Source organism: Wasmannia auropunctata, unplaced genomic scaffold (assembly GCF_000956235.1).
Source record: "Wasmannia auropunctata unplaced genomic scaffold, wasmannia.A_1.0 LD336060.1, whole genome shotgun sequence".
NCBI lineage: Eukaryota > Metazoa > Arthropoda > Insecta > Hymenoptera > Formicidae > Wasmannia > Wasmannia auropunctata.
Window position 1 is genome coordinate 1367383 of NW_012026830.1, and position 26052 is coordinate 1393434.

General features: G+C 39.7%; 3 protein-coding genes across 6 annotated transcripts; all 3 read right to left on the reverse strand.

Annotated features, from left to right (window-relative positions):
* Window positions 1-718: 718 nt before the first annotated feature.
* On the reverse strand, window positions 719-11558 carry LOC105450539 (high-affinity choline transporter 1). 2 transcript variants are annotated; one of them, XM_011690452.1, is made up of 7 exons: window positions 11237-11558; window positions 9731-10072; window positions 8019-8328; window positions 5345-5649; window positions 3684-3963; window positions 2120-2337; window positions 719-1465 (listed from the first exon to the last, which is right to left on the reverse strand). In XM_011690452.1, the coding sequence occupies exons 3-7, from the start codon at window positions 8290-8292 to the stop codon at window positions 719-721; spliced, it is 1824 nt and encodes a 607-aa protein (XP_011688754.1). In that variant the 5' UTR covers window positions 8293-8328; window positions 9731-10072; window positions 11237-11558. The 2 variants fall into 2 exon arrangements, with proteins under 2 accessions (XP_011688754.1, XP_011688753.1); XM_011690451.1 differs by having other exon boundaries at window positions 8019-8389.
* A 2791-nt stretch (window positions 11559-14349) lies between these two features.
* Window positions 14350-18718, reverse strand: LOC105450540 (peritrophin-1-like). The gene is made up of 3 exons (XM_011690453.1): window positions 18478-18718; window positions 16790-17033; window positions 14350-14572 (listed from the first exon to the last, which is right to left on the reverse strand). The coding sequence occupies exons 2-3, from the start codon at window positions 17027-17029 to the stop codon at window positions 14513-14515; spliced, it is 300 nt and encodes a 99-aa protein (XP_011688755.1). The 5' UTR covers window positions 17030-17033; window positions 18478-18718; the 3' UTR covers window positions 14350-14512.
* A 104-nt stretch (window positions 18719-18822) lies between these two features.
* LOC105450541 lies at window positions 18823-25327 on the reverse strand. 3 transcript variants are annotated; one of them, XM_011690454.1, is made up of 12 exons: window positions 25287-25327; window positions 24666-24789; window positions 23804-23950; window positions 23005-23183; window positions 22460-22666; window positions 22114-22332; window positions 21701-21893; window positions 21215-21425; window positions 20311-20617; window positions 20084-20229; window positions 19600-19816; window positions 18823-19448 (listed from the first exon to the last, which is right to left on the reverse strand). In XM_011690454.1, the coding sequence occupies exons 1-12, from the start codon at window positions 25317-25319 to the stop codon at window positions 19233-19235; spliced, it is 2199 nt and encodes a 732-aa protein (XP_011688756.1). In that variant the 5' UTR covers window positions 25320-25327; the 3' UTR covers window positions 18823-19232. The 3 variants fall into 3 exon arrangements, with proteins under 3 accessions (XP_011688756.1, XP_011688757.1, XP_011688758.1); XM_011690455.1 differs by lacking the exon at window positions 25287-25327 and adding an exon at window positions 24909-25082; XM_011690456.1 differs by lacking the exons at window positions 24666-24789; window positions 25287-25327 and adding an exon at window positions 24549-24659.
* Between the last annotated feature and the right edge of the window lie 725 nt (window positions 25328-26052).

Sequence of the window (26052 nt, forward strand, 5' to 3'; positions counted from 1 at the left end):
ACTGGAAAACGGGACGCACACCGGTGGGTTTACGTAAACTGGCCCGGGAAAGTCTGAAAGCCGATTAACACTAGAACGACCCCCTCCCAAGATGGACAATTTGTGCTACTGACGTTTCCGACCATCTACAATAATCATCACGATAATTATCCTCGGCATTCCCCTCGGGGAACAAATTGGAGTAGAAGAAGCGATGCTAGCTAAATATATACGATTACGCGCCTCGTGTGTCGACTAGAGATTCAAGACGCAAAATAACGCGGAGGCACAAATCGGACGTTCTAGTATTAATTCTTGTCTCTCCCGAGAATTTCCTTCGAAATTATTTTAGCAATTATTTGATTAATAGCTTTGGCAAGTAAAATGATTGAACGCGTATCTTAGGTGTAACGATATTGACGCGCAACTAATAGAAATAAGGCCCCTCGTGATGTTAACACTTGGAATGGATCTTCTATTGCGTTTGTTAGAACGATTACGCTGTCTTTAACTGAGAGTTAAGAAAAACAGATTGTCAGATTTGATTGAACATACCGTTGAAAGAGGCAGCCGAAGAAGGTCCGAAGAAATCCGACTGCAGGAGTTTCCAAACGAAACGCGCAGGCGGAGGAGAAGAGGATCGCGTGGGTGGAGCGAGGGGTGAAGGAAAACGAAAGACAGAGAGACCCGCACCGCCGCACTTATTGTTGGTCACAGCATCCGATCACGGAACCAGGAGTTAGAACGCGGTGCTGGATTGCGGCTGTCGGGACGCCGGGCCGCCGGGCACGTGTGGCACCAGGTGTCCCCCGGCGCCGCCGACCCCACCGCCGCCGCCGCCGATGACGCCGCCGCCGACGACGCCGTCCGTCGTACCTCCGACCATCGTACATCCCGGCTCCATGTCGTAGTCCGGCTCGAGCGCAGGGTTCACTCGGCCGTTCGATTCGTCCTTGCTGCCGTAGAGCCTGCCGACGCCCGCAGCTAGGACCGCCATCTGCTCGCCTTCGGCCGGGTCCGGGCCCACCCGCTCAACGTCCTCCGGGATGTTCACCACGCACCTGAAGACGTCGTAGCCCGGCGCGAGCCGCCCGGTTAGGAAGGCGAATTGCGTGCCGTATGACACACCCACCAGGGTCACCAGCGACATCAGCATCGCCATCGTCCTGAACGGGAACATTTGCGTCTTCGTCTCCTCGTTGTAGCCCGGGTAGCGTATTAGCGGTGGCAGCCCCATCATCGGCTCGCCGCCGCTGATGCGTACCAGGAAGGCGATTATGTACGCTGACAGGCTGCCGTAGGTGTTGCAGTAGTCCTTGAAGTGCACCACCATCAACAGCTGCGGGAACAGAATCACGTAGACCAGGTCCGAGCACATCGACCAGAGGCCGTAGATCGATGGTATCGTGAGGGCCATCACGGTGCTCAGCACGCCGACCACGCCGATCCCCGCGCGCATCACCCAGATGATCTCCATCTCCGACGCCTGCACAGGGGGTGTGTCGAGAATCGCGCACCCACGTGGGTCAGTATCGGGGTAGAAGGGAATGGGATAAACATTACGCGGAATTCTCGGAAAGTATACATGGCTGTATTCTAGCCATGTGTTGAACTCGCGAATGAAACTACAACAATGGCGCAGTCACGACAAATCGATACGCGGGTGGATAATGAAAGGGCTGACGTAATTAGGATAGTACGTAGCAATAACGCGAGAGTTCAATGTGTAATTTGTATGCATGTACAATATAGATATAAAATTAATAATATTGAGATTAAAAATTACTTTAGAAAATTCTCACTTAATACTCCATAAAAATTATCGTGGAAATAACGAGAACAAATTTATAAACGGAAGCAATTAAATTGCAATCCTTATGCATAAATTGGCGTTAACCAGAAGTTACCGAAATAAGACCGACTTAATTACGAACTAATTTTCGTCGTGCTATTCATGACAACGCGGAAAACTTTACGAGGAGCTTGTTATCAAGTTTTGCCCTCATACGCGTTAAAGATATGCATCGACACGTGCGGCACGTCGTGTCAAGTGGTTGCCGCCGCGTGCATGAATGTAGGTATGCAGGGTGGATATGAAAAGCGGTAATTACGGGACGGGAACAGCAGCTCGAAAACTCACCCGCTGACGGAAGATCAATTTGTATACGTTTCTAGCAAACATCGAACTAGCAGAGAGGATGCTGCTGTCCGCAGAAGACATCACCGCTGCCGATACCGCTCCCAGTCCGAAAAAGGAAACGAAGTCCGGTGTCAGGTATTGCAGGACCAACGGCAGAATCATGCTGGTCTCCGTCTCCGTGAAAGGATAAGGACCATTATACCCCGTCTCGTTCCAAGCTGTAAGACATAGTTATTATACAATTAACACACAGACTTTTAAATAATAATTAAATTTGTTCGCGTTGGTTAATTAAATTTCCATTACGGTTCCTCTCATTCATCTCTCATTCATTATTCAGCACCGTGCTCACATAATCGTAATTTAATCCCTGCACGTTACTCCGTTTCTCTCCGCCGCCAATCTATACGAGCGTGTCTGGGATGTTTTCAATGTATATCAATGCGGAATATCATATTGTACTCTGGGCTCTGTATGTGACTAATATAGTCAGAATAATATATGGGATCTCTAAAGGGCAAAGGAGAGCACCCGTCTTTGTCTGTCGCTTCGATTTGTATCGCTGCTTGTTTCACCTATCTACTGTCTTTGTTCAACGTCACGTTCGTGATCGTATAATTCAGAGTTTTGTACTTCCTTCTCCCTCCTTCTCTTTCTCTCTCTCTCTCTCTCTCCCTTGCCAGCCGGTTATGCGCGTGTCCGGGATCCTTCCGCAACATACCAGTGCAGGGTACCGAATTAGTTCCGGGGACGTAGCCGCGCTACAACGGGCGAGTCGTCGCATTTCACGACCCTCGCCCTCGCTAAGGCAACGCCACATGGCGGGATCCCACGCTATTGTGCACGCACGCGAGTACACCCCAAAACACCCCACGGCCGTCCGCGCCCTTCGCGTCCGCCACACCGCGCCGCTTGTAAATACCAGTAGTTTTCTCTTTGTCGCGCCACCAAATGTCAAGTAGCATCCGAATATGAGGAGGAGCGTGGGACGACAGGCAACCCGGGTTCTAATTCGATCCTCCACGAGCGGGGAGAGAGCGGGAGGGATCCCGTTACTACACCCTCGGGCGAGACAGCGACGATCGCAGGGGTGGAGAGAACGAGAAACGCCTCGTTTTATTATTAATACATCCAAATTGAGCTCTTTCCCATCGCCAGAAGGATCCTTAAAATATCTTTCTCCGTTGGAAAATGAGAGCACGCTGAATTAACGTTCGTATATTTTACTTAAGTACTTGCTTGAATATTAATTGTATTTAAATTTCTCCCATTTCAATATTAGTTATAAAAAACGACGCAAAAAGTAAGAGATATCACTCTTAAATTTAAAGACGCGAAAAAAATATTTATGATAAAATTTTAATAATTTCAAAAGAGATATATAATATAATACGGGGCGAAAATATTTTTCACAAAATTTTATGGCATAAAGGACCAATGAATCCCCTTCGGTTTGCCGCTTCAATTAACATTGCGGATCATATGATATCAATTAATATAACGTCGAATCACATTCTCTGGTCCGGAATATGTTTAATTAATCGATAATTAAATGCGTACTCACGAGTTGCTTTGGCAATCGCTCCAATCAGGACGGGGGGAATGGCCATGAGGATGCAACCAATAGCAGCAACGTAACTCAATACTTGAGCTCTCCCCGCGGTTTTCGACGAGAGGACGCGTTGGAAGTACACTTGCCAGGGTATACCGCCAAATACCAAAAGTAAACCGTAATCCAAATAATACCAATATTCCTCGCGATCCACTTTGCCGATCCAATCAACGTCCATGGAACTAAGGGAGTCTACCTTCGGATTGGCCCAAGCGAACGGGATACACATCCACTATTGACAGAAAGTGATTTCCACCATTTCAATATGTAAAATAAAGAAATATGAAAGATGTGAAGGAACATTTGTTAATAATAAAAAGTTATTTTTAATTCTCTAAAAATCCCTCTTGTACTTCTCGAATTAATATCTCTAATAAAATCTTTAATATTGTAAAAAGAAAAGGTAATTATTTTAGCTAACTGTTTTTAAAATAGTGCTTATTTTACAAAAAGAATTTTTATATTAGCAAAATTAAAAAATAATTGTTTTAATTAAATATTAAATTTGTTTCAAAAGCTCTTTTCGGACCGGTTTTTATATAAGACATAAAGCTGGCTTTAATCTCTAATTGATTGATACAAGCCATTCAACTATCTTTTCCAGACCGAGGCTTGATTTCGCTGCGTGATTATTTCTGAAAGGTCCGATTTATCGCGATTAATTACTGGTAATGGACGATGGTTTCGTTTACAGAGAGACAACTTTGCATTCGGACCGACGTCTGAAAGGGAAGTTCCATAGAGCTCGAAATAAAAGCACTGCGAATGTGATATTACAGCTCCAGTAGGTTAATAAAATGTGATCACGCGACTAACTTAAATATAGTCTTGCATTAATATCAGATATCTTCACATCAATAATTTCTATCAATCGATAACAAAATGAATAGGTACAATTGGAAACACAACGTCAGAATTACACTCTTGTAATATTAAAAAATTTAAGTACGAATTTAACAGAATGTGATATACCTATTTCTTTTTTAAAAGCACTTTAATTGCGATTGAACAAATTAATCTTCTAAAAGGAATGTCAAAAAGATAAGATCTTTGCATTGTAAAGCTTTAAAGTATGCCGTTGTAACGGACGCCTTCCCGTTGGGAGCGGAGTATCGTAGAAATAATAGCTCGATAATGTTCTTTCGGGAAGTGGGTCACCACCTCTGTACGTCACCGAGTATAAATTTGGTAATACAAACGCTCGCAGTAGCGGGGCCACGATATCGATTAGCACCAGAGCTTATATTGTACTAAAGACTCGTCCGACCGTGCGTTGCACGGGTCAAGCAGACTGTGACATTTATCGGAATTTTGCTCTACTTGAGATACAAAAAAAAACCGCGCAATAAAATTTTAGTATAGCGTGTCATAACGACTTCTTTCATTTTAATTTCGAGTTATTCTTTTATTATTTTATTTTAATAAAAATAAATTTCAATTTAGATTATAGATTATCGATTATATATGGTTGTCCAAATATATATTTAAGCGATCATATGCCAAGCTTAACTGGTTGCGTTTCCAATCATTACGTTACTTGCTCGCGCTAAATAAATAATTATGACTGATTGCGAGCCCCCGATGCGCTTTGACGGTTGTGATCGATCGCTTACCAGACCGATGAATATACAGAAGAGCTGAATGACGTCGGTATAAGCGACGGAGTAGAGACCGCCGAAGAGGGTGTAGAAAACCGCGATGCAGGCGCTCAGGATGACGGAGGTGCCCTGGTCCATGTCGATGATGACCGCCAGCGTGGCGCCGAGGGCCGCGAGGATACCCGCCGCCCAGAAGACCTCGCCGCACAGAGCAGGCAGAAAGAGGAGGCCGCCCATACGCTCCCCGAACGCGTCTTGAAGCGGATCCAACATCGTGACGTACCCCTGCTGTCGCATCTTGTTCGCGAAGAAAATACCACCTGCGACACAGAGAGTCAAGATCGTTGAGAACAATTGTCTTTCACTGATATAAATATTTTATCTACGCTACTACCAGTTGAAGTAAATAGCTTTATCAGACACTAATGTGTCTTGGACGGAAAGTCGAAATAAGCTATTTGCGCATCCCAATTAAATTTCGTAATCTATTTCTTTAAAAATATGCAATTGCAATTATTAATAATGCAACTTGTATAACCATATCCTATGTTGAATGTGAAATATAAGAACGAATTATTTTGTTTAATTTCTTCTCGTATTTCTTTTATTATATATGGATGTTCCAGGATTAGATGTATCTAGTGAAATTTGCATTTCTTCTGTAACGAGTATTACAAATATTTCACATCCCATAAGTTTTTTTTGTGATTTAAAATATCGCCATACTAAGTTATCAGACGATTCTCATGATAATTCTTCATGATTTTCTGTGGCAAATTTGCATCAGGCCGTTGATCGTCAGAAGCTTTAGTTTTTTTTTAATACATTTATGTTTTCTTTAATGCATTGCATTTTCGTTAATGCATTTATCCCGTGTAATATACTGACAATGTAATTATTCAAAATGCATGTTGCCTCATAATATCCTTCGTCGAATGCAAAATATGCAGATAAATCGCTATATCGTTTAATGTCTCTTCGTATGTATTTCTTCTATTGAGTGCGAGCAGTCAGTGCACTGATCTGTTATGCCAGAGATTCCGGGTTCGATTCCCGCTAAAACCAACGAATTTTCGTACACTCGCGTCTCCTCTCCGGAGGTCTGGCAAACCACCGAGAGTATCCTTATCTGCCGCGAAGACCGCTCTCAAAAACTGCCGTTCGAAATCGCCTTTAAAACTATAGGTGTACAATCAGCACCACAGGCATATGAAGAGAGTGGGTAGGCTTTGGTTCACTATGAACTGTAATGCCGCGAAAGAAAAAGATTTATTCTATCACATATTGCTTCCAGTAAACCTCTCCAAATGAAGAATCTCGCGCGGATTCAGCAGGAGGAGCAGGAGCGCATCAAGGTAAAGGTACTTATTGCCTCTTGAATACGCGATTAAATCCAAATGAAGTTTCGTCTCTTCCGATTGTGCGATGAAAAGATGTTTTTGTATTAGCCAAAAATTGAACAGCTGTTACATAAATTATAGTTATGCAATATTTGCTAACACGAAAACATGCATGCATGTAATAGAAGAAATCTTTTATTGTGTTTTTGCAGATCGCTCAATTTAGAGCCATTATAGGGAGCATTACAAATATTGCACATCGCAAGCTTTTCTTGTATTATCTCGAACTTCTCAATTATTTAGACCCTTCCTAATGCAACACAATTTTTTAAAGTTTTATTTATGCTATGTTATATAGTGCATACTTGCTTAAGTTTTGGATTATTGCAAAGTGGCAGTTGATTTAGTCATTTAACGTTAATCGAGTTAACTTACACGTTCATATTTATTTGAGTTTACATATAATATGTTATTAAAATTTTAACAAATAAATCGCTATCTTTTCTTAATGTTACTAGATGATCATTCATAGAAGGCGTAGCGAAGCTAGTCTTTCAATGGACTTATAGTCGGCATTTATTCTTTGTCGAGGTCGTTTGGACGCGCGCGAGACATTGGTGGAAAAGTTATCGCTTTTATATGGCGAGAGTGCCGATAGCGAACACTCCGTCGGCTGTCTGTTATATTACAAGAATTCTATTGTCGGCCGCCGTAACTTCTTCGGCTTGGCATATAAGCATTCCGACGTCGTGTAAAGAAAAACATCGATCGACAATCTTTCGATTGTTCTATCGTCGATCCTCGCGATTCACTCGATTGTGAACTTTCACCGTTTCCGCCCGGCTGATTAAAGCAAACTTACACAATATCGTAAAAAAAAGTTTTCAACATCTTCATCCTGGGTTTCGTCATTATTACTGATTCCTATCAGATAACTTTGACGTACGACAAGTAACTTGCGATACAGTAAATTGTCGTAGTAAAATCTACACGGCCTCCCCCCCCCCCGCTCTAGGAGCCGCAATTTTATAAAATGTTTAAATTGCACAAAAATTACCAAACAGCTAGTAGAACAAGAACGAACAGCATCGGGCAACAGTAAAATTTGACTCGACTTTACGTGAAACATTTTAAGATGGATAGATAAAAAATAAATGTAGATACAAGTAAACTGCACAAAAATTTGATCGACACGATCTCATATCAGTGCGCAATAAAAATTGCATAAAGATTGAAAAACGAATAAATTTCTATTTTCGTACATTTCAAAGTACCAAACGGCTGTACTTCGAGATTAAAAATCGATACGAGGACGAGAGACGAGGAATAGAAAGCCAATTTGGACTCACCGAAAACGAGGCTGAGGGCGTATCCGAAGGGTGCCTGGCACCAGATCAGGCCCTTGGTGTAGATTGCCTCGGCGGTGCCGTTGATGTAACCACCGCCGACCCAGGTCGCCGTCATCGTGAATATCCCGACGAAGAGCCCGATCGAACGGCCGGCCAGCATGACCTCCTCCTCGGAGTCGTTGCCCGCCTCCTTCTTCCTGGCCGCCCATATTCCCACGCCCAGGATCAGCAGGTAGAAGAGAACGATGGAGACTACCCCGGCGACGTTGATCATTTTTGGGGAATAGGGGTCCACCGGCGCGAGCTCGAGCTGACGAAAACGTAGGTCCGAGTAGTTCGGCGGCTGATCCGCTTTGGGATCGTCTGGAGATCTGAATACAATTTTTTTTAACATGCCCTTTACGAAAACCATTGTGAGCGAGATTTAAAAGAATTTCGCAAGAAATTGAACTCTCGGTGATCGTGATGCATAATTCGATTGCAAAGATATAATATTGTCGCGAGTGTACAGAAATTTTTATTTGAAAAAAAATGTTATTCTTGTAAATCCAAAAAATTATTGAAAAGATTATAACAAACATAAGAAACGTCGCAAAATAAAAATTATAAATTTCTATCTATTTTAGAAGTAATTTTAATCAACGAAAAAAATTTTATTCGTTCATCCACGTATAGTCTGTGAATTAACAAATTTTGCAACTTTATTTTATAAGAATTGACCTTTTAAATTGCCGCACTTTTTCTCTTCATAATGCATAATGCGACACGTTCTTAACTGTCAAGCTCTGTTAATTGCGAGAAAAAAAAAAGATGGATATACGGATTCTCGCCCTTTGTTCACCACGACCGGCGATGTTAACGGATGCAAAAACTTCTCGGCGTAGGTTTTACAAAGAACTTATCAATTTCGCGTAGAGTGTATTAAAGTCTTCCGCTTGATTAACACCGTGGCCGTCACGGTCGCGCCCAACAAGTGCAGCTAAGCGCAAATATTATGTTTCTACCCGAGGGGTATTTAAATCGCTCAACCAAGTTCACCCTCTAATCCTGTTAGGCGCGGTCTACCCGAGGCGCCGCGCAATCCGGCTTCAGAAAGGATGTAGCTTCGATTAAATACAAATACGCACTTTACTCGGCGCGTACAATAGAAAATGAAAATTGCGATTCTTCCTTCGCGAAAGAAAAAGAATAAAGAATTTGCAATTCATCAGACTGTATACATAAATAAAGTACAAGAATGCACGTATCTAAAAAAGCAAGGAGTTTAAAGAACAGTTTCTCGAAGCGAGATCAAAAGAAACGAAAGCATGTTTCTAATAAATAATAAAAATTGCGAGTATATTTTGATAATTGATAAAACGTTGCGAGTATCAAAGCATTAAAGAATAAAAATCAAAGGGAAAAAAAGAGAAGAGACCGAAAGAGATGCGTCCCGGAAGATGCGCAATTTCTGTGCAATCTTGTATATCAAAAACCGTAAAGCGCACGGCTGCTGAGAGTTCGTCTCGCGGGGCACACAGGCTTCGATTTTATTTCCTTTATTCTTTGTTATTCTTTTTTCTTATTCGAACGAAAACAAGGGAAAAAAATTAAAGTGTTATTAAAACTGCGAAAATTATCACGAGAAAACTTCCAGTCGACGAAATGACGGGTCGATGTGTCCCGCGAGAAAGGGGGCGCGAGAACTAAATATCGAGAGGGTGGAGATTTACCTTTGAAATCCCCGCGAGGTACAATCACGCAACAGCGGGGGGCAGCCTCACACGGGCACCGGCGGCATTTCCTGATGACGGTGCTTCCAGACGGCCGACGACGCTGGGTTGGGATTTGGGGGGCAGCAGTCGCCCCACCGGAGCGAGGTCTTCTGGGAGGGGCTATTCCTTGTCCTAAACGCGAGGCCGCCCATGGGCGCTGATGGCCATCGATTTTCACCCAACTCACTGAGCCCGCTGCTTCCCTGCCTGCCTGGTTTCTTCGTTTCCACCCTCCCCCCTCGCCTATCTCCTGCGCCCACGGCACCGGGACCGATCGCGAGGATCAGCACGGTATTTTACCTAGAAGAACGAGGACTGCTACGTCCAGAGGCACTTGACGCGAAAGAATGTGCAGGAGAGTCGCCGAGGAGAGTATTTCAACCAGAAGGGTTGATCATCGTTTCGATTATACTTAAGACCAAGTTTGTCACTAGATCGGTTAACATAAAATCGACCGTAAGGGTGATTAACACCCCTAGTTAAATTCCTAATCGTCTGTGAAACTTGCGATCTTACAGATCTATCGTTTATTAATAAACACGTAAACTGTGATAAAATATTGATCTTTTTGTAAATATATAAATTCTTGTTACCCCAACTTTTGCGTTTAAAATAGAAAAATTGATAACTTTTTTTTAAATAACCTGTATCGATAATTTTTATAACGTGCATAAGAAGAATTTGCTTAACTGTGTAATATATACTGCACTCTTTCACAGAGCTCTTCATTTCTTCAATAAATTCTTTTTTTCGCGTAATTCCTATTTTAGATACAATTCAGATCAATTTTAAATCGATAACATTTAAATTAAATATCTTGTAATATAAGCTTTGTGTTATTTTAATTTTTATATTCCTCAAACATTTTTTATTTAATTTATCCAGTCTTACAAATCTATTTGAATTTTTAAAAATCGACATTTTAATTTAAAAGGCGAACAATCAAATAAATTAACCCGGCATTAATCAATCCTCGAATATTCATCAACTTAAAAGAAATTTAGCTATTAATTTTGGTCAACGCGTAAAAATTTTATTAAAAGATCAAGATTCCGCAAATAAGATAATCACACATAGTTCCATAAGTATACCCTATTCGCACGCGCTCTTTTATATTCAAGTACGAATACATACGTACGAACTCTGACTGACCGTGGATCTCTATGAATTATTTTAGCGCGGTTGTACTCTATAAAGCTGGCTTGTAATAATTCAACACCGATTATAATAGTCTGATACCGATTACACGTAGACAAAAACGGAACTCTATTTTATTATTTTTACTGTGTTAAATTATGTATGACACCACTGTGTGAAATAAAACACGAGAATGGAAAAGAGAGCTTTTATCGGCAACAGTTTCAACTAATCCCTGAAGAATAAAAATTCTTCAAATTCTCTTTCAAAATCACTATTTTTTTTTTAAACTCGGCCATGTTATTACACCAAACGGTAGTTACTTACGGGCACTTTCCTCGCGTTCCCACTGAACAGATCTTCCGATCCCGGACCCGAAGGAACCCAGAGGGACCGCGACTACCTCATTGTGGGGAACCGGCCTTCAGCACGAGCGATCGGCGACCGTGGGGTACCAATGGTCGAGCCGAAGGAAAACCGGCGACGAGGTACAGTGTCGGCTTCACGTGACGGGGAACGTTACCAGTTCCGGAGAGGGTGAGCGAGACAGCGCGCGGGATGAACCGGAGATCGAACCGGATCGTCGTTTTCGTATTAATTGTGGCCGTGATCGTCGCTGCCGTCGCCGTCGTCGTCGTCGTCGTCGTCGTCGTCGCCGTCGCCGTCGCCGTCGTCACTGTCGTCGTCGTCGTCGTCGTCGTCGTTGTTGTCGGAACGACGCTGCCGGAACGTGCCGTCGTCGTCCCGTACAGTCGCGGGGGCCACCTCGTACTGAGGCGGTCGGCCGTCTGCCGTCGCGCGAGGACCGACGACGACGGAGGGAGGGCACTCGGTGTGATATTGATTCGACCCCCGTGACGTCACGTGGCGCGGCGTCGCGCGGGGGTGCGAGAGGGGTGCGCAGTGGCGCTCCGTGTCGCCCCACCAACCCCCTCCGAAAACCACCCCGCGCCGATTGCACCGCCGTACCGTCCCTCGCCGTCGTGTACCCCCTTCGCGCCCTCCTGTCCCATTCCTCCGCGAACCCGACGCCCCCGCCGGGGGCGAAGCGGGGGGCGTGGACTACCGGCTTTGGCTGGCCGCCGCCGAGTCTGCGCCCCCGAATGCGTCGCGACGGAGATCGCGTCTCCCTGGCTCTCTCTTTCTCTTTCTCTTTCTCTCTGCCGTTCTCATCCCTTTCGGCACGGCGAACGGATGAGCGGAAATTCGGGGGAGGAAAGCCGGGAGACGGGAGCGAGTTGAGACCGCTCAGGAGATGGAGAGCCGGCGCTAATATGACTTGGAAGGTGCGTTATTTCCTGGCGAACGTCGCGTGCGTTCGTCGATTCGCTCCCTCGCGAAGGATCGAACAAGCAGATGCGTGTTTAATTAACAATTTCCCTACATGAACGTCACGGAATCATTCGGCTTCTTCTTGATTGCGAGTATCAAGAAAGAAAATAAAAATTACCGTTAAAGTTATTATTTAGTACTGGAAATTAAAGATCATATTTGGATCATATTAGCCCCCAAATAGCAAAAACTTGTTTACAGCACTAATGGCGCTATAACTTAATGCAGTTAAGATATAAATGTCAGGCACTTTCCATACTGCAGAGTTGTAATATTAGAAGTAACATTGTTCTATTTCTGCAGCAAGCGCAAGTAACTTAATTATACCCTTCGAAGGCTAATTAAGTTATTTTCGCTTGCTTTTGCATTAGCAATTTAATAATGTCTTGCCGCTGAAAACCAAAAGTCGTAGGATATATGATCTATTATAAAGCAAACGCGTGAGCCTTCTATAAATAATAAAATAATAAAATATATAACGACATATATGTATGAAAGTATTAAACATTGAACGTTCATTCTTTTATCGAACGTAAGAATGACAAAAAGGTACCTCTGCTGGGAAAAGGGTAAGTTAATTCTTCAATGCAAGACGTATTTTATCGATTATGGCTCCCACATGCGGATATCGAGATCTCATGAATTTTAACAGATTCGACGAAAAGTCCCTCCTCAACGTTTTATCACTTCGGAGTTACCAGCTGTAAATTTTAGGTTTTCTGGGGGCTGACGTTTGCGATAACATTTTGGATTCTCCAGGTGTGCGTGGGCGGCAGTCCGCGGGGGCGGCAGGCAGGTGGGGGATGGGCGAGGGTGAGGGTGAGGGTGGAGAACACATCAATAGAGAAGAAAGGCGCACGACCTGGCGAATCGATCAGGCGAAAAACGCTCGGCTGTAGATATCCACCTCGCTCGGATTGCCACGGTTAATTAAGTGGGCGAAGGTGGCTGACGCCTTTTCCGTGAAGCGATCGGACTATTATTTTAGGAGAGAAAAAACCCTAAGAAAGCGCCGTGTCATTGCAGCGGGGGAGTGAAAATCAGATTCCGAGCGAAATGAAATATTCAAGGGGGTGTCGTCAGGTGTGTCGAATGACAAAACGGCGCCCGGGACGGAACAGGACGTTACGTCGGCGCTTAATTATTCCTCCGTGGCGAAGACGATCCCTCGCGAAGCGAATTTAACTGCAATATAATGCAAATATGTGAGTACATAAATTCGCGTATATCGCGCGAACGGTAGCCTGCTAATTAAAGCTATGAATAAAGAGAGTTTATGAACTCCGCGCGTACTTTGGTTCTCAACTATAAAACGTAATGTGACGTAATAAAATATTACAAGAATTCAATTGCTATAATAAAATACTATATAAACACTTCATCATATCATTAAAAATAGACTTCTGGAATATATTTTAGAGCTATTTTTGTAATTTATTGTTTATTGCAGCAATTGTTTTTTTGAAACAAAGTATTTCAATTTTTACTACTTCATCGTACTAACTTTACTTCTTGTTGTTATATAACGCAATTCAGCGAAAGCACTGCAGTAACTATAGCATCTCGCGTACAAATCTTAATACTCGCGTGAATTACGAAATCAATTTAAGGGGCGTACTCCTCGACACTAATTTATCTAAAACTTCGAAATTATGCCGACATAAGTACTAAGAATAACGCGCAAGTATCACGGCGTTAAAAATGTTGACGTCAAAACTGCGAGAAGCAAGGAAACCTATTAATGGCTGAGTATAACAGTCTTTGTTATAGGTCAATATAGAGCGCAGGGAAATGTGGTCGATCTCCTGGGCTGGGACAGCGCAGTAAATGCAAATAATTACAAGAATAGTCTAGATTGGGATACCGAAGAGACAGATTGTAGCGGCAAATTTCCTGATTGCCTATCTCTCTGTCTCTCTCGAATTTCGCATAATCGATATTGTTTGACCCATTCCTGCAGCCAAGTTGGAAATTACACTTGCTGTTCTCCTATCTAGCACTTCATATTATATTCTATATTTTAAGCATTTGAAAATAGAAAATAGAAAATAGAAAATAGAATATAATCATGCATCGTAATTATATCATAATTATATAGAGTTATTATATAAAGACATGAGTATAACCATTTTATTTTTGCGTAGAAACAATAAATGGTTTGCCCTATAATTATTAGAGGTAAAACATTTAGAAAATCTTAGAATACTTTTAAAAATTTCGCAAGAGCCGAGGTATATCTATTATCTTCTACAATGTGGAAACGCTGGATGCTCAACCCTGCCAACAAGGTACGCAGTTCGCGTTTTGCCGGGTGTCACACATGCCGGTATTCTGAAAGATAAGAAGTTGCATATAAGTAAATATTTACACTTTTACACATTGTCATTGTTTTTACGCGTGTAATTTTACACATAAAAATTAAAAGAAAGGGGAAGAAAAAAATGATCCGACGATAGTGACGGAAATTTTCGATGTCGAAGTCTCTCACACAATACCGTGGAATAAATTTCGACTGATTCCTACCGAACAGTCCCTCCATGTTTTCGGCCGGGGCTGCTCTTCGTGCTTTCGCGAGCGTGACGCGGTATCGCGGAGCGATCGTTACGCACGCGAGTGAGGGCGAACGGATTAAAAACGACAACCATAGTCGAGTGGGTTCAGGCGACCCCGGCGGCCTCCGCTCGCCACGAAGTCAAGCACCGACATCCGCGGAGAACGCGGTGAATTGGAAATTCGCCCGGCCACGTGTCAGGTGAAGCACCCGGGGCACGACAATGTGCACGTGCGTCCGCGCGGCTCGTAACTGGATACGATGAAAACGGGAGGGTTTCATCCGTTCGGGTTATCGCATAGGGTTGATACGAGGCCGCAATTCCTAGAGAGTACACACACGTGACGCACTTGTGGATCACAAGCGCGGTGTCGTGTTTCGGAATAAGATCGATTCCTCTCATTCGCCTCGTAACATGCTCTTGTTCGTTTTATTAAAACGCGGCGGAATAACTTATAGGAGATGCGCAGGTGCTCTGTGATTTTTGCATAGTGCCTAAACAATTCCGAATTAAAAGAATATTCTAAATAAAATAAATCTTCTTGGTAATTTAATGACAAAGATATAAATTATTTTTAACTTTAATTACTGCTTAAATATGTGAAAATATGATTAATGATTGGCATTGATAATTATCTCAATTAATGTTTTTATCTACTTCTTTAGTTAGTTAAAATTAATTAATTAAGAATAATTTGGAGATCTTCTGTAGAAATCTTAGGTATGTGAAAAATTGTGATTTGTTTATCGTTAATCTCATTATAATAATTTCTGTCTGGCACTGATAATAATATCTCTCGAAAACGGAAAGTATTTCTATACATTTTCTAATGAAGAGTCAAATATAAATGTTTATTAAAACTCGTTATTCTACAACACTTGAATTTTGTTGGTACTTTTAGCACGCAGTAATAATAAATCACGGACGGCTAGACAAGACAAAAATCAATATTAATCAACTCGAATTGTGCTTTAAAATTAATGAAGAGAATGAAATCATCTGATTTCATAGATCACTTAGTAGCAACGTATAAGTATCTAAAAAGAGGTTTCATCCATCATCATCTTTCGCGGATTTCTTTCTCGAGAAAATAATTATTACTGTTAATAATCTGAAGAATGAATTACAGTTATTCTACGTCAAAGGAATAAGGGAAGTAATATGAAACACTCTTTTACGGATTAAGAAACTGCGGATAGTCGATGTAACGATGTGTAAATGTTCGCACATGTCGATGCGTCGTTACGGGAAATGATTCAGAAACGCGAGAAAGGTATTCTATGATGTATGATGCGGCATAGATGGGGACAAGGGACTAATGAGGCACCGCGTCACGAGAGGCCGACGAAGATGAATGAAATCGTCCCTGTCTCACGTGCAGAGTGCTCTTCGGGGCGTAGGAGTGGGCGATCGATGCAGCGGGCGGGTTTTCTCTTTTTTGCGTGATGCGAAGTACTCCGAGCAATCCGCGAAGCGTCGCGCGCGCGAACCGCCATGTATCTGCGAAGCAATATTTCGACGGACATAACGCGATAAACCGGATGAGATGTACAAAGTATCGTCCGATGTGAATTTCTGCCCGCGTGAGATTGCAGTCTCTCTCGCGAAATTACAATTTCACTGTCCGCCTTAGTTGACACATTGAGAAATTAGAGAGTTAAAAATTAACAGGGCACTCACAATGGCTGCCTCTCGCTGCACTCTTGAAATCAAGAATGACTGCCGCGATTCCGCGTGACAATTTAAAATCGCGGCGCGACGCAGCGTATTTTTGTTAGAGCTTTATCTCGAATTCCAGGAACTTCTAGGAATAGGAAGAGCTCGGTGAATTTCACTTTAACATATGAATGAAAGATTCTAAGAATTGTCACATTCTAAGAATTTGAATAAAATTAGTTTTAGACATATCTGTGTATTTATTTGTGGCACGACAAAATGCCGAATTTCTTCACTAATCAGCCTCACATGATTCGGGAGGAATGCTCGAATGCGTTACCTTGTTGAAGACCAAATCACCCGGACACGCCACTGTGCGAGGGCCAGACTCTTCGCAGACGATGTACTGCAAGCAGTCCAGGGGGTAAGGCAAAGTGACCGGCGAGTCGTCCTTGATTTTCGTGGCCGGACACTTCGGGGTTTGACATTGAGGCGACAGGGATTCCTCGGAGACGCCAGCCGGTGGTCCAGCGACGGCGGAGGCGACGATCAGGCAAAGGAGCGCCAAGGACCTCATCATTTTTCTATCGCGCAAAAAAAACAAACATTTTAAATATATAACCAGGGAACACTTTGACGATGTGACTACGAGTAAAAGGATCTTCTGTTTTTGCAAGTAGCGAGTGCTAACAACGAGACGTTCATCATATATTTTCTCCTGGCATTTTAATCTATTGTAAGGAGCATGCGAGAGTGTGAGGTAAGACTTTCTATCTGCCTAAATTATTCTCCGCCGGCGAGTCGTACGTGCCGGTGAAGCTAATGCGCGTGCTTCGGCAATTCCTATCATCTAAAATGTAGCCGCTCCTACTTCCTCAGAATGGACGTCGCAACCGATACTTTAAATGCAAGCGTGCCGTTGACATTTGCCTAAGCGCACCTTCCTCGTTTCACAGTACGCTTCGTAGATATTTTAAATTTGAGAAACTCTTTCTAATTTCAAATAGTAATTTGTATAAAATAGAAACTGGCCATTGCCAGTTAAAAGCAACAATAATGAATTTTAAAATGTAAACGAAAGGCAAACATTAGAAAGCTTCTATCTTAACTTTCTTTTCATTTGAAAATAATATTGTAATTAATTTATGACAAATTTTAAATACATATAAAAATAACTAATAATTTTAGAAATTTTTTATATCAATTTAACAGAATCGTATTAGTGGCGCCATCCATTAGCGAGTGAGAAAGCAATTCGAGATAGAATAATATGACAATAATTTTAAAATAATTAAAAATATTGAGTTTTTGCTTTTAATTAAAGAAATTAATTATTTATGACTGATACGAATTTTATAAAATTATCTTTCAATAGAATGTTATAAAAGTGTTTATAACACTTTCTCATACGTGACATTATACCATATTTAACATACAAACTTTATATATATATTAATATATTTAAATATAATAAATTTTTTATATTTACTTTACGCTCTATTTTTGCATTTAATAAATAATAGTTATTATTTCATTATTACCATAATGGGTTGATATAATTTCGGAGAGATGGCGTTATATGTTATCAGAATTGAAGTCAACAATTATAATTAAATAATTAAAAAAATAATTAATTTTCTTTAATAACTAGTCAATAGCTAGTATTTCGGGATCTTTATTTAAAAATGCTAATATATCAATAAATATAACTAAATAAGTTAATCGCGAGTAAATGCATATATATATACACACATTACAAAAATTATTTCAGTATTTCCATTATCTCTGCTTATATTTTAAAAAATTAGATTTTAATTAGTAATTAATTAATCTATTATAAACCATAATTGAAAGTTTGTCATTGCCTTGCAAATTGCTTTTATTACTTTTTTTTTAAGAAAAAATTAATTTTAAATGGAAAACGATTAGTTTATAATAACATTTCTGCCAAAAAAAAAGAAAATGACACAACAAAAGTTAGCCATTAACAGATTAATAAAAGAAATTATTAAAGAGAAAAGATCTCACCTTAATCGCGACGTGACGGCAAATCGTCGAAAATCAAGATTACCGTGATCTACGCGATGTTCCTCCTTCTTATACCTCCTCAATCTGGGTCTCTGAAGCAAGTTTTAAACCCGGATAAATTTACACGTGGATTAAAGTTCGATGCACAGACGTCAGTAAAAAAGAAGTTCGCCTTCTCGAAAGAGCTGGTCCGACGAGTTTCATAATTTATGTAGGCAAACATGCTCCCGCAACGATATCTCATCTATATTTTCATATTCTGTCTATTCTATCTTAAGCTAGACAGTCTAAATTGAAGACGAAGAAAAACATTCGTAAATAATTCTGAGACACTGTATAGAAGACGTGTGTTTAATTTTATATTAAGTATCTGAAACATATATAAGCTTTGTGTCAATGAAAAAGTTCGCATTAAATCATCATGCAGTCAAAAGCCAGTTAAATAATCATGAAAAAATTTTTAAAAAGATGTTTTGTTTGTTAAGAGATATATTTTTTACAATACTATCAAAAATATGTAAGAATCATAAAATTAACATATAAAAACTGTCTAGAAAATTAGACAACTGTTTTTCTCTCTACTTATTTTTTTCTACATGGCACATAAATACTCAAAGAACGTGGAACTTAAAACGTCCTTTAGTTACAACTGCATTATATAATTTGGCCTAAACTATTTAACGTAATATACATGGTGTAATAGCTAGAAGGTATATTCTCAGTTTTTGAATTTGCAACCAGGTCAACCATGTCTTCTAAAAGGGCGAGATCTTTTTGTTCTCTTGTAACAGGTGCAAAGCGCGCAGGAAGGCTCGATAGTTGAACTCCAAGCGGCCGCTTCTCTCCACGGAGAAGCACTTGTGTACGGCGTCCAACTCATTGGTATTGATAAGCTCTAGCATTCGTCTGACTGATAATGTTCTGATTAAGCGCCCCTTGCAAACTGTGCCGTTATTCTCCTTATCGTAGTCCTAAAGAACATACAATTGCGAAATTTGCTCCGGAAATGTTTCCTCGCGGAAAAGAGAGAAAAAGAAAATGTTTCGAATAACAAATAATAATAGCGTTTCTTCATAGTATCGTGTATATCGTAACATTATAATTTATCGCAGCTGTACACACTTTGAAGATCTCCTCCAGGTTCGGACTCCGCACTTGGCACAGTTTGTCCATCGCGATTGCCACCAGCTGTCGTTCGTCAAAATTCAGGAAGGTTCTTGCACTCGCCTCGGAGGGCACGTGTTGCAAGGGAACCACGAGCGGAGCCTTTTCCAAACCTCCTGTCGCAACGGATTCTTCCATAACTGCCGCGAATTTTGTGTATTCAATGAAGCCGGATCTTTAGAAAAAAATACAAAAAGAACGTGAAGTTAAAGAAAAAATATATGACGCGATATAAAATTAAATAATTTTTGCATAAAGAAAATAAATAATAGTTTGGAAAATAAAATTTGTTTAGGATTTCGATGGGTTTACTTTTTTTCTATTTTTATTCCTATTCCTATACTTATTTTCATATTTCCTATTAATTTCACTAATTGTAAGTAACTTTATTTTATTAAATTAACGGCTATTATTGTAATCAATTACTGTAATATATTCATACTTTAGAGACGACTGAAAAATTCTTGTAATCGCATCTACTTCCGCAATTGTTAAACCGCAACAAAGCTGATCTAGACCTCTAATAAAATCAGACCTTGTAATGACAAAATGATTGTGTCTATCGAATTGGCGCATAAATTCGAGAACCTACGCGTAGAAAAAGATTAGCGAATTAATTCTGACTCGATTCTCTCCTTTTTCAACCAATTAAATACAACTGTAAATTACATTAATTCTTTCGCGCACGACTTTAGCTTTAATTTTAGCTAAAATCAATACGATGTTGGTCTCATCCTCGTGAGGTTCAGTCGGTGGCTTTTCAGCGTTAAGTCTCTTCTTATCCTCCAACATGCGATGGTACAAAGGCTCCACGATCGGTTGAGGCTCCAACTCCTCGAGGAAGAGAGTGTAATTAAAGCCCAGATCGTCGTTGTACCTTTGTTCCAGAGTGAATATTTCTTCGCTAGACAAGAGTATGGTCGCCGTAATAAGGACTTGTCTTACTTGAGCCCGTGACACGTGACCGCAATTACGTCTGCAAATATTAATTAATTCAAAAATTATTAGTATCTTTTCGGTACCATTATTTAAAATATACCCATTAATTAAATAAAATTAAAAAATTTTTATTATAACTGGTACGTAATAATTTATTTAATACAGTCATATATATACTTTTGGGAAATAAATATTAAAGCATTATCTGAAATTAAAACTGCTTGGAAAATTACCGTTGAATGTTTAACAGTTTTGCGATTAAAATATGCTGTTTTAATTCACCATTTGAATAAAATGTGTTTTTAATTAAAATATATCCATTAATGGGTATATTTTAATTAATGGTATCGAAAAGATACTAATAATTTTTGAATTAATTATTAAACTGTTAAACATTCAACGGTAATTTTCCAAGCAATTTTAATTTCAAATAACGCTTTAATATTTATTTCCCAAAAGTATATATATGACTGTATTAAATAAATTATTACGTGTCAGTTATAATAAAAATTTCTTAATTTTATTTAATTACAATTCAGATACTAGGTATATAAAAAGTTCATTATTATAAAATTTTTTTTATACCATATTAAAATAAGTCATTCAATTAATAATTATTTAAAGAAAAATATACTTGTCGTAGTCCTTGAAAAATTGCTTCAAGAGAATTCTTCTCTCTTCGACTCGCCGCCTTACCCTCTGTAAAATATCTTCACAAAGGTCTCTCATACTCTTCGGCTGGCACTGCCAATTTGACATACCCCTTCGCGGTAATTCAGCTATTTCTTGAGGCGGCGATTCCACTTTTAGACTTGGCAATTTGTCAAGTTCCTTCACTGTGAAAACTAAATGAAGAGATCATATTAATCCATCAAAGTAATAAAATATGAAAACGCTAGTATAAATAAGAATACCTCCGTAGCACAATAAAAATTCCTTTTTGTTTGTCTTTTAATTCTATTATTTTTTATATGAATAATCCGAATATTATAAAGAGTTTAATAAATTTCGAAAAAATGTTTTACATCTTTGAAGAGAAAGATTTTATAATTAAAGTAGAAAAAGAGTTTACTCTCAAGATGTGACTATTGAAAACTTCACATTTATTATGATATTGCACCCTGATCTATATCGTCTTCGAACGTGCGCCAACACACGCACTCGGGATCATCCGGATCCTTGTACAGCTCGATCAGGGCATCAACTTCCGGTTCGACCAGCCACAGACGGCCCAATGACGATATCTGAAGCGCGTCCAGCGCTCTTCGAAACTGCGGGATGGTCACTCGACCGGCATTCAGATATTCGAAACCCTATACGGCGGCCCAAATCGTTTAATCGACAGTTTTTAAGTCGACGGATTAAGCCGTCAAGATCGCGCACGTGCGATAACACAGGAGGGCGCGATAACGACAAGCTCCAGCGTCGCGCGCGATAGCGCGTTGATTAATCCACGCGCTTACGAGATTTCAGTATACGTAAAGCAAAGATAACGCTAATTATATACGTGCAACGTAATTGGATCGTTTCAACCTTGAAGAACTCGTGGATCCGTATGCGATGCTCGAGAATGTGCCTCTGGATGCGTTTCACAACTTCCAGGGTGGGCATCGTCTCTCTCGTCCGTTCCATCACCGGATGGAATATCGTTTGCTTACCGAACACTTGACTGGGTGTGACCTTACCGATTTCCAGTCGAGGGAGTTTCGGCAGCTCGGCCGTAATTCGACCCGGAAATTGATCGAGCAATTCCTGCATGCGAAAATATAGCAGAGAAAGTGAAAACATTATACGTTTTAGAAAGCACTATGTTCCTATTTTTTTAATATATAATGTATATATAAAGAAGCGAAACAAGAGATTCTAAGAATGACAATACCCCGCTAAGATCTACCATTCCATGTTCGTCTAAATAGCGTTGGACGTCATCGATAGTTTTCAAAAACGCTACATAATTCACAGTATAACCATTTTTGGCAAATCTTTTTACGAGCAGGCGAAACTCCTCAGCGCCAAGGACGATGCCCAGAAATTTTAAAATCCGACCGAAATGGGCGAGAGTAACTGTGCCGACATTCTTCGCGATCTACGAAACATCTTAGAATGAATAAAAAATTATTAAACTTCCCTATCATTATTATTTTTATTTGTTAAGCCAATAGAAAAATTTATTTTTTATAATTCAATTATTTTTGTTTTTTTAATATTTTAAATTAAAATGATCCTTTTCTCAAAAGAAAATATCTTAAATAATGGAATAAAATAAATGATGCTTTCTGAGGCGTGATTACAAGAAAAATTATTAATTTATCCGGATTGACGTAATTATTATGCTTATCAAGAACACATAAATCGAAGAATAAATTGTAGATGTGATAACGTCGCAAACAGTAATGATACAAGAATGAATCATGCCAAATGTACCAGCTCGTAATCTTGAAAGTATGGCCGAGAAATAATTTTTCTTTTGCCCACCAACACAGCGATTTGAGTAAGTATTAAATTTAATTTTCGCGTTTCCGTGCCGCTCAAAACATTTACATGCAGCGGATCATCCCATTCTAAACCAGTCATCAGAATTTTGTTTTTTCCAAAATCAGGAACTATATGAAAAATATCATAAAAATTATTTCGTAAATCTGTATTCTATACATCCCGTTCAATTCATCGAATCACTTTATATTAAGCACATGTAAGAGATAAATATGTTTCAATTGATAAAACGCATAAAATGCATTTTTATAAAATTAAATATCAATATTTTGTTCATTAAATCTTGTTGAATTGTTCATTTCAATGGCAAAACTCGGTTGCGCCACGATAAATTAAAACAAATATTACAATATTAAAAATTAATTTATATAAAGATTATATAAAATAAATTATTTTTAAATGAACAGTTAATTTATTTGTAATATACGTTTGTTCATTTTAAAATAAAAAAACACTTGCTAAAAAAATACATTTTTCTTTCGTCAGTTATAATATATGACTTCTAACATTATACATGCAGGTATATTACATATAACGTTGACCGCCATCTGTTCTTTTTTAGTTTTTTTTTGTTAATGCTCGTAATTAACCTTGGACACTCGCTTAAGCAGATGATTCAGTGTTTTGCTTTGATCGTGAGATAAGATTTTGACATTTGCCGCGTAAACCAGGGAAATGATAATTATCGAGAATTTTCTAAAAATACATACATAAAAATAATCGTTCGTACCGCTATCGTGAATAAGTTCGCAAAATTGCGAATAAAGAATCCGACCGTCCTGAATTCGAAAATAATCCGTCAGATCGCAGATCTCTTTATCCGATAAGCCAATCACGCCTTTTAATGGTCCAGCCAAAACGGAGATAAATTTGGACTCTGTAAATTTAATAATTTATTATATACACATGTATTTCAAGTAATGTAATCACAAATATTTTAGATACGTTTGGTTTTAAAATAGATTTTAAATTCTAATAACAAATCATCAATATTTGAATCAATTGAAGTATGTATACATCGCGAAAAATAGTTAATATAATTAAGTACTTTGAATACTTGTACAGTTTAAAGTTCTGCGTATTTGAAATAAAAAATTTTATATTAAAATTTATTTCTTTAAATCATAAGATGTATACATGTGAATATTTACATTCCTCGCATCAATTGCTTTCTGCACACAAATATTCACTTGCAACTTTATTTTAAAAATCTTAAAAACCATTTAAGATTTATCTAACCATAAAAAATGTATACATGACTAACACATATAGTTATATGCAGTTTTTAGTTATGGCTATATATTATTTTTAGCTATAGCTAAAAAATAAAATCAATTCCACTCTTGTTATTAAAAAAGTTATCCACTATATCCACTAATATCGAATTCTGTACAGCTTTAATGTGAAGAGACAATTAATACGTGAAAAAAGAAATAATAGAACTATAACAGAAATTCGAATAGTAGTAATTTTACGCATTATATCTCGGCATCCTTCCATTATATCGAGCGCCCAGAAATAATCGCTCCCACTCGACAACCAACTTTAGAAACGATCGCTCTCGTCACGGTGCCAATGTCCGATATTTATACCTGATATTAAACAACGTTTGTCGGGATCCAGGGACTTGTAGTATTCCCAAAGATTGAGCCCGACGCGAAACACGGCGGCTCGTATCTTGTTGCAAGTACGCCAGACATCGTTCAGCGTCAGAACCTAAAATCGTTTTTTCTATCAGAATACTTTGGAATCAACGTGCTCGGGAAAACTTTCGCGATTTCCTATCATCGAAAATAATGCGGGGAAAACGATGGGAGAGGCATATTCGCTTTTACCTTCTGTTCCCGTCCCATATTTGTACGATTCGGCCCTCCGCGGGTTTCTCACGAAAATTTTACGCGACGCGACGAGATCGACGAAATCGCAAAAGTTCAATTTAATATATCGAGACAAAAATCGATCGCGCTGAAGGAGTATGCATAGGGTAGTCTGAAGGAATTTTGTGGCGTATCTTCTTTCCACACAATATTAAAGTTTATATTTAATTAATTCTAGTTAATATTTACTTATCATCAATATTATTTAACTTATATTAAGCTCTATTTTTTTGCTTAAACCTTATCCAATAGCGGAACGAAATAAAGAATGCTATTGCCGAATAAGGAAACGCTATTTTAAAAGTATCCATCAATTTTTTCTTATAAAGATCTCACCCGCGGACAATCATCGCGCTTATCCTCGTACATCCTCGGCCAAAGTGAGATAAAGACGCGCACCGCATATGCCGTATGCGCTTTTCGGTGTGACATCGAGTGTCGCGTACTTACTACAGATGGCACTGTCCGCGCCAAGCCCAGCGCCAGGGCGACCATAGCGAGAGAAAGACGCGTTTTTACTGCGCTGCCTGCATCATCGATGGAATGGAAAATTCCATGCCGCTCGGTTTCGTTTCACCGATCGTGCCGGTCGATCTCGTATTACGATGAAATCCACCTGTCTCGCATTCAGGCGTTATTTTATGAAATTTCGGCCGCGTGGGAGAATTACAGCGAAATTGAGCGGGACCCTTGGCTGTCTCCCATTGGTCGACGGCCGAGAATAGCGTTCCTCGGCGATCTCATTGGCTAACCTCTCCCTCCCGCTAGTGTCGCATGACCGAAATTTTCGATGCGTGTGTGCCGCTAAATCCGTCTCGTCTCTTCGGCCTCTTCTCTTCCATCCCTTCCTTCCGTCCCTCCGCCCCTTCGTACCGATGACGCATTCTCTAGCCATCGATCCGAACGCAATCAGGAACGTAAGAACTAGACTTATTTTAGCTCCATTTAACCATTTGCTGTTATAGGACTTTTTTTAACAGAAATAACGGAACTTTTTTTTATTTCAAAATGTTTCTACTGTATCGCAGTCAATTATACAGATTTTGCTATTGGCAAATCACTTTTCAGAGACAAATTGGAAATTCTTGAGCTTAAATAAAAG

What these genes read in the sequence shown, in the direction of transcription:
- LOC105450540 (XM_011690453.1), bottom strand. Translation starts at nt 17,029, where the DNA reads ATGATGAGGTCCTTGGCGCTCCTTTGCCTGATCGTCGCCTCCGCCGTC. An exon ending in GTGATTTGGTCTTCAACAAG is followed by an intron (nt 14,573 to 16,789) that starts GTAACGCATTCG and finishes CTTATCTTTCAG; the next exon opens with AATACCGGCATGTGTGACAC.
- LOC105450539 (XM_011690452.1), bottom strand. Translation starts at nt 8,292, where the DNA reads ATGATCAACGTCGCCGGGGTAGTCTCCATCGTTCTCTTCTACCTGCTG. An exon ending in CGCCCTCAGCCTCGTTTTCG is followed by an intron (nt 5,650 to 8,018) that starts GTGAGTCCAAAT and finishes TCTGTGTCGCAG; the next exon opens with GTGGTATTTTCTTCGCGAAC. An exon ending in TCTGTATATTCATCGGTCTG is followed by an intron (nt 3,964 to 5,344) that starts GTAAGCGATCGA and finishes TTCTGTCAATAG; the next exon opens with TGGATGTGTATCCCGTTCGC.
- LOC105450541 (XM_011690454.1), bottom strand. Translation starts at nt 25,319, where the DNA reads ATGTACGAGGATAAGCGCGATGATTGTCCGCGG. An exon ending in GGATCCACGAGTTCTTCAAG is followed by an intron (nt 21,894 to 22,113) that starts GTTGAAACGATC and finishes GCCGCCGTATAG; the next exon opens with GGTTTCGAATATCTGAATGC. An exon ending in ATTTTTCAGTCGTCTCTAAA is followed by an intron (nt 19,817 to 20,083) that starts GTATGAATATAT and finishes TTTTTTCTAAAG; the next exon opens with ATCCGGCTTCATTGAATACA.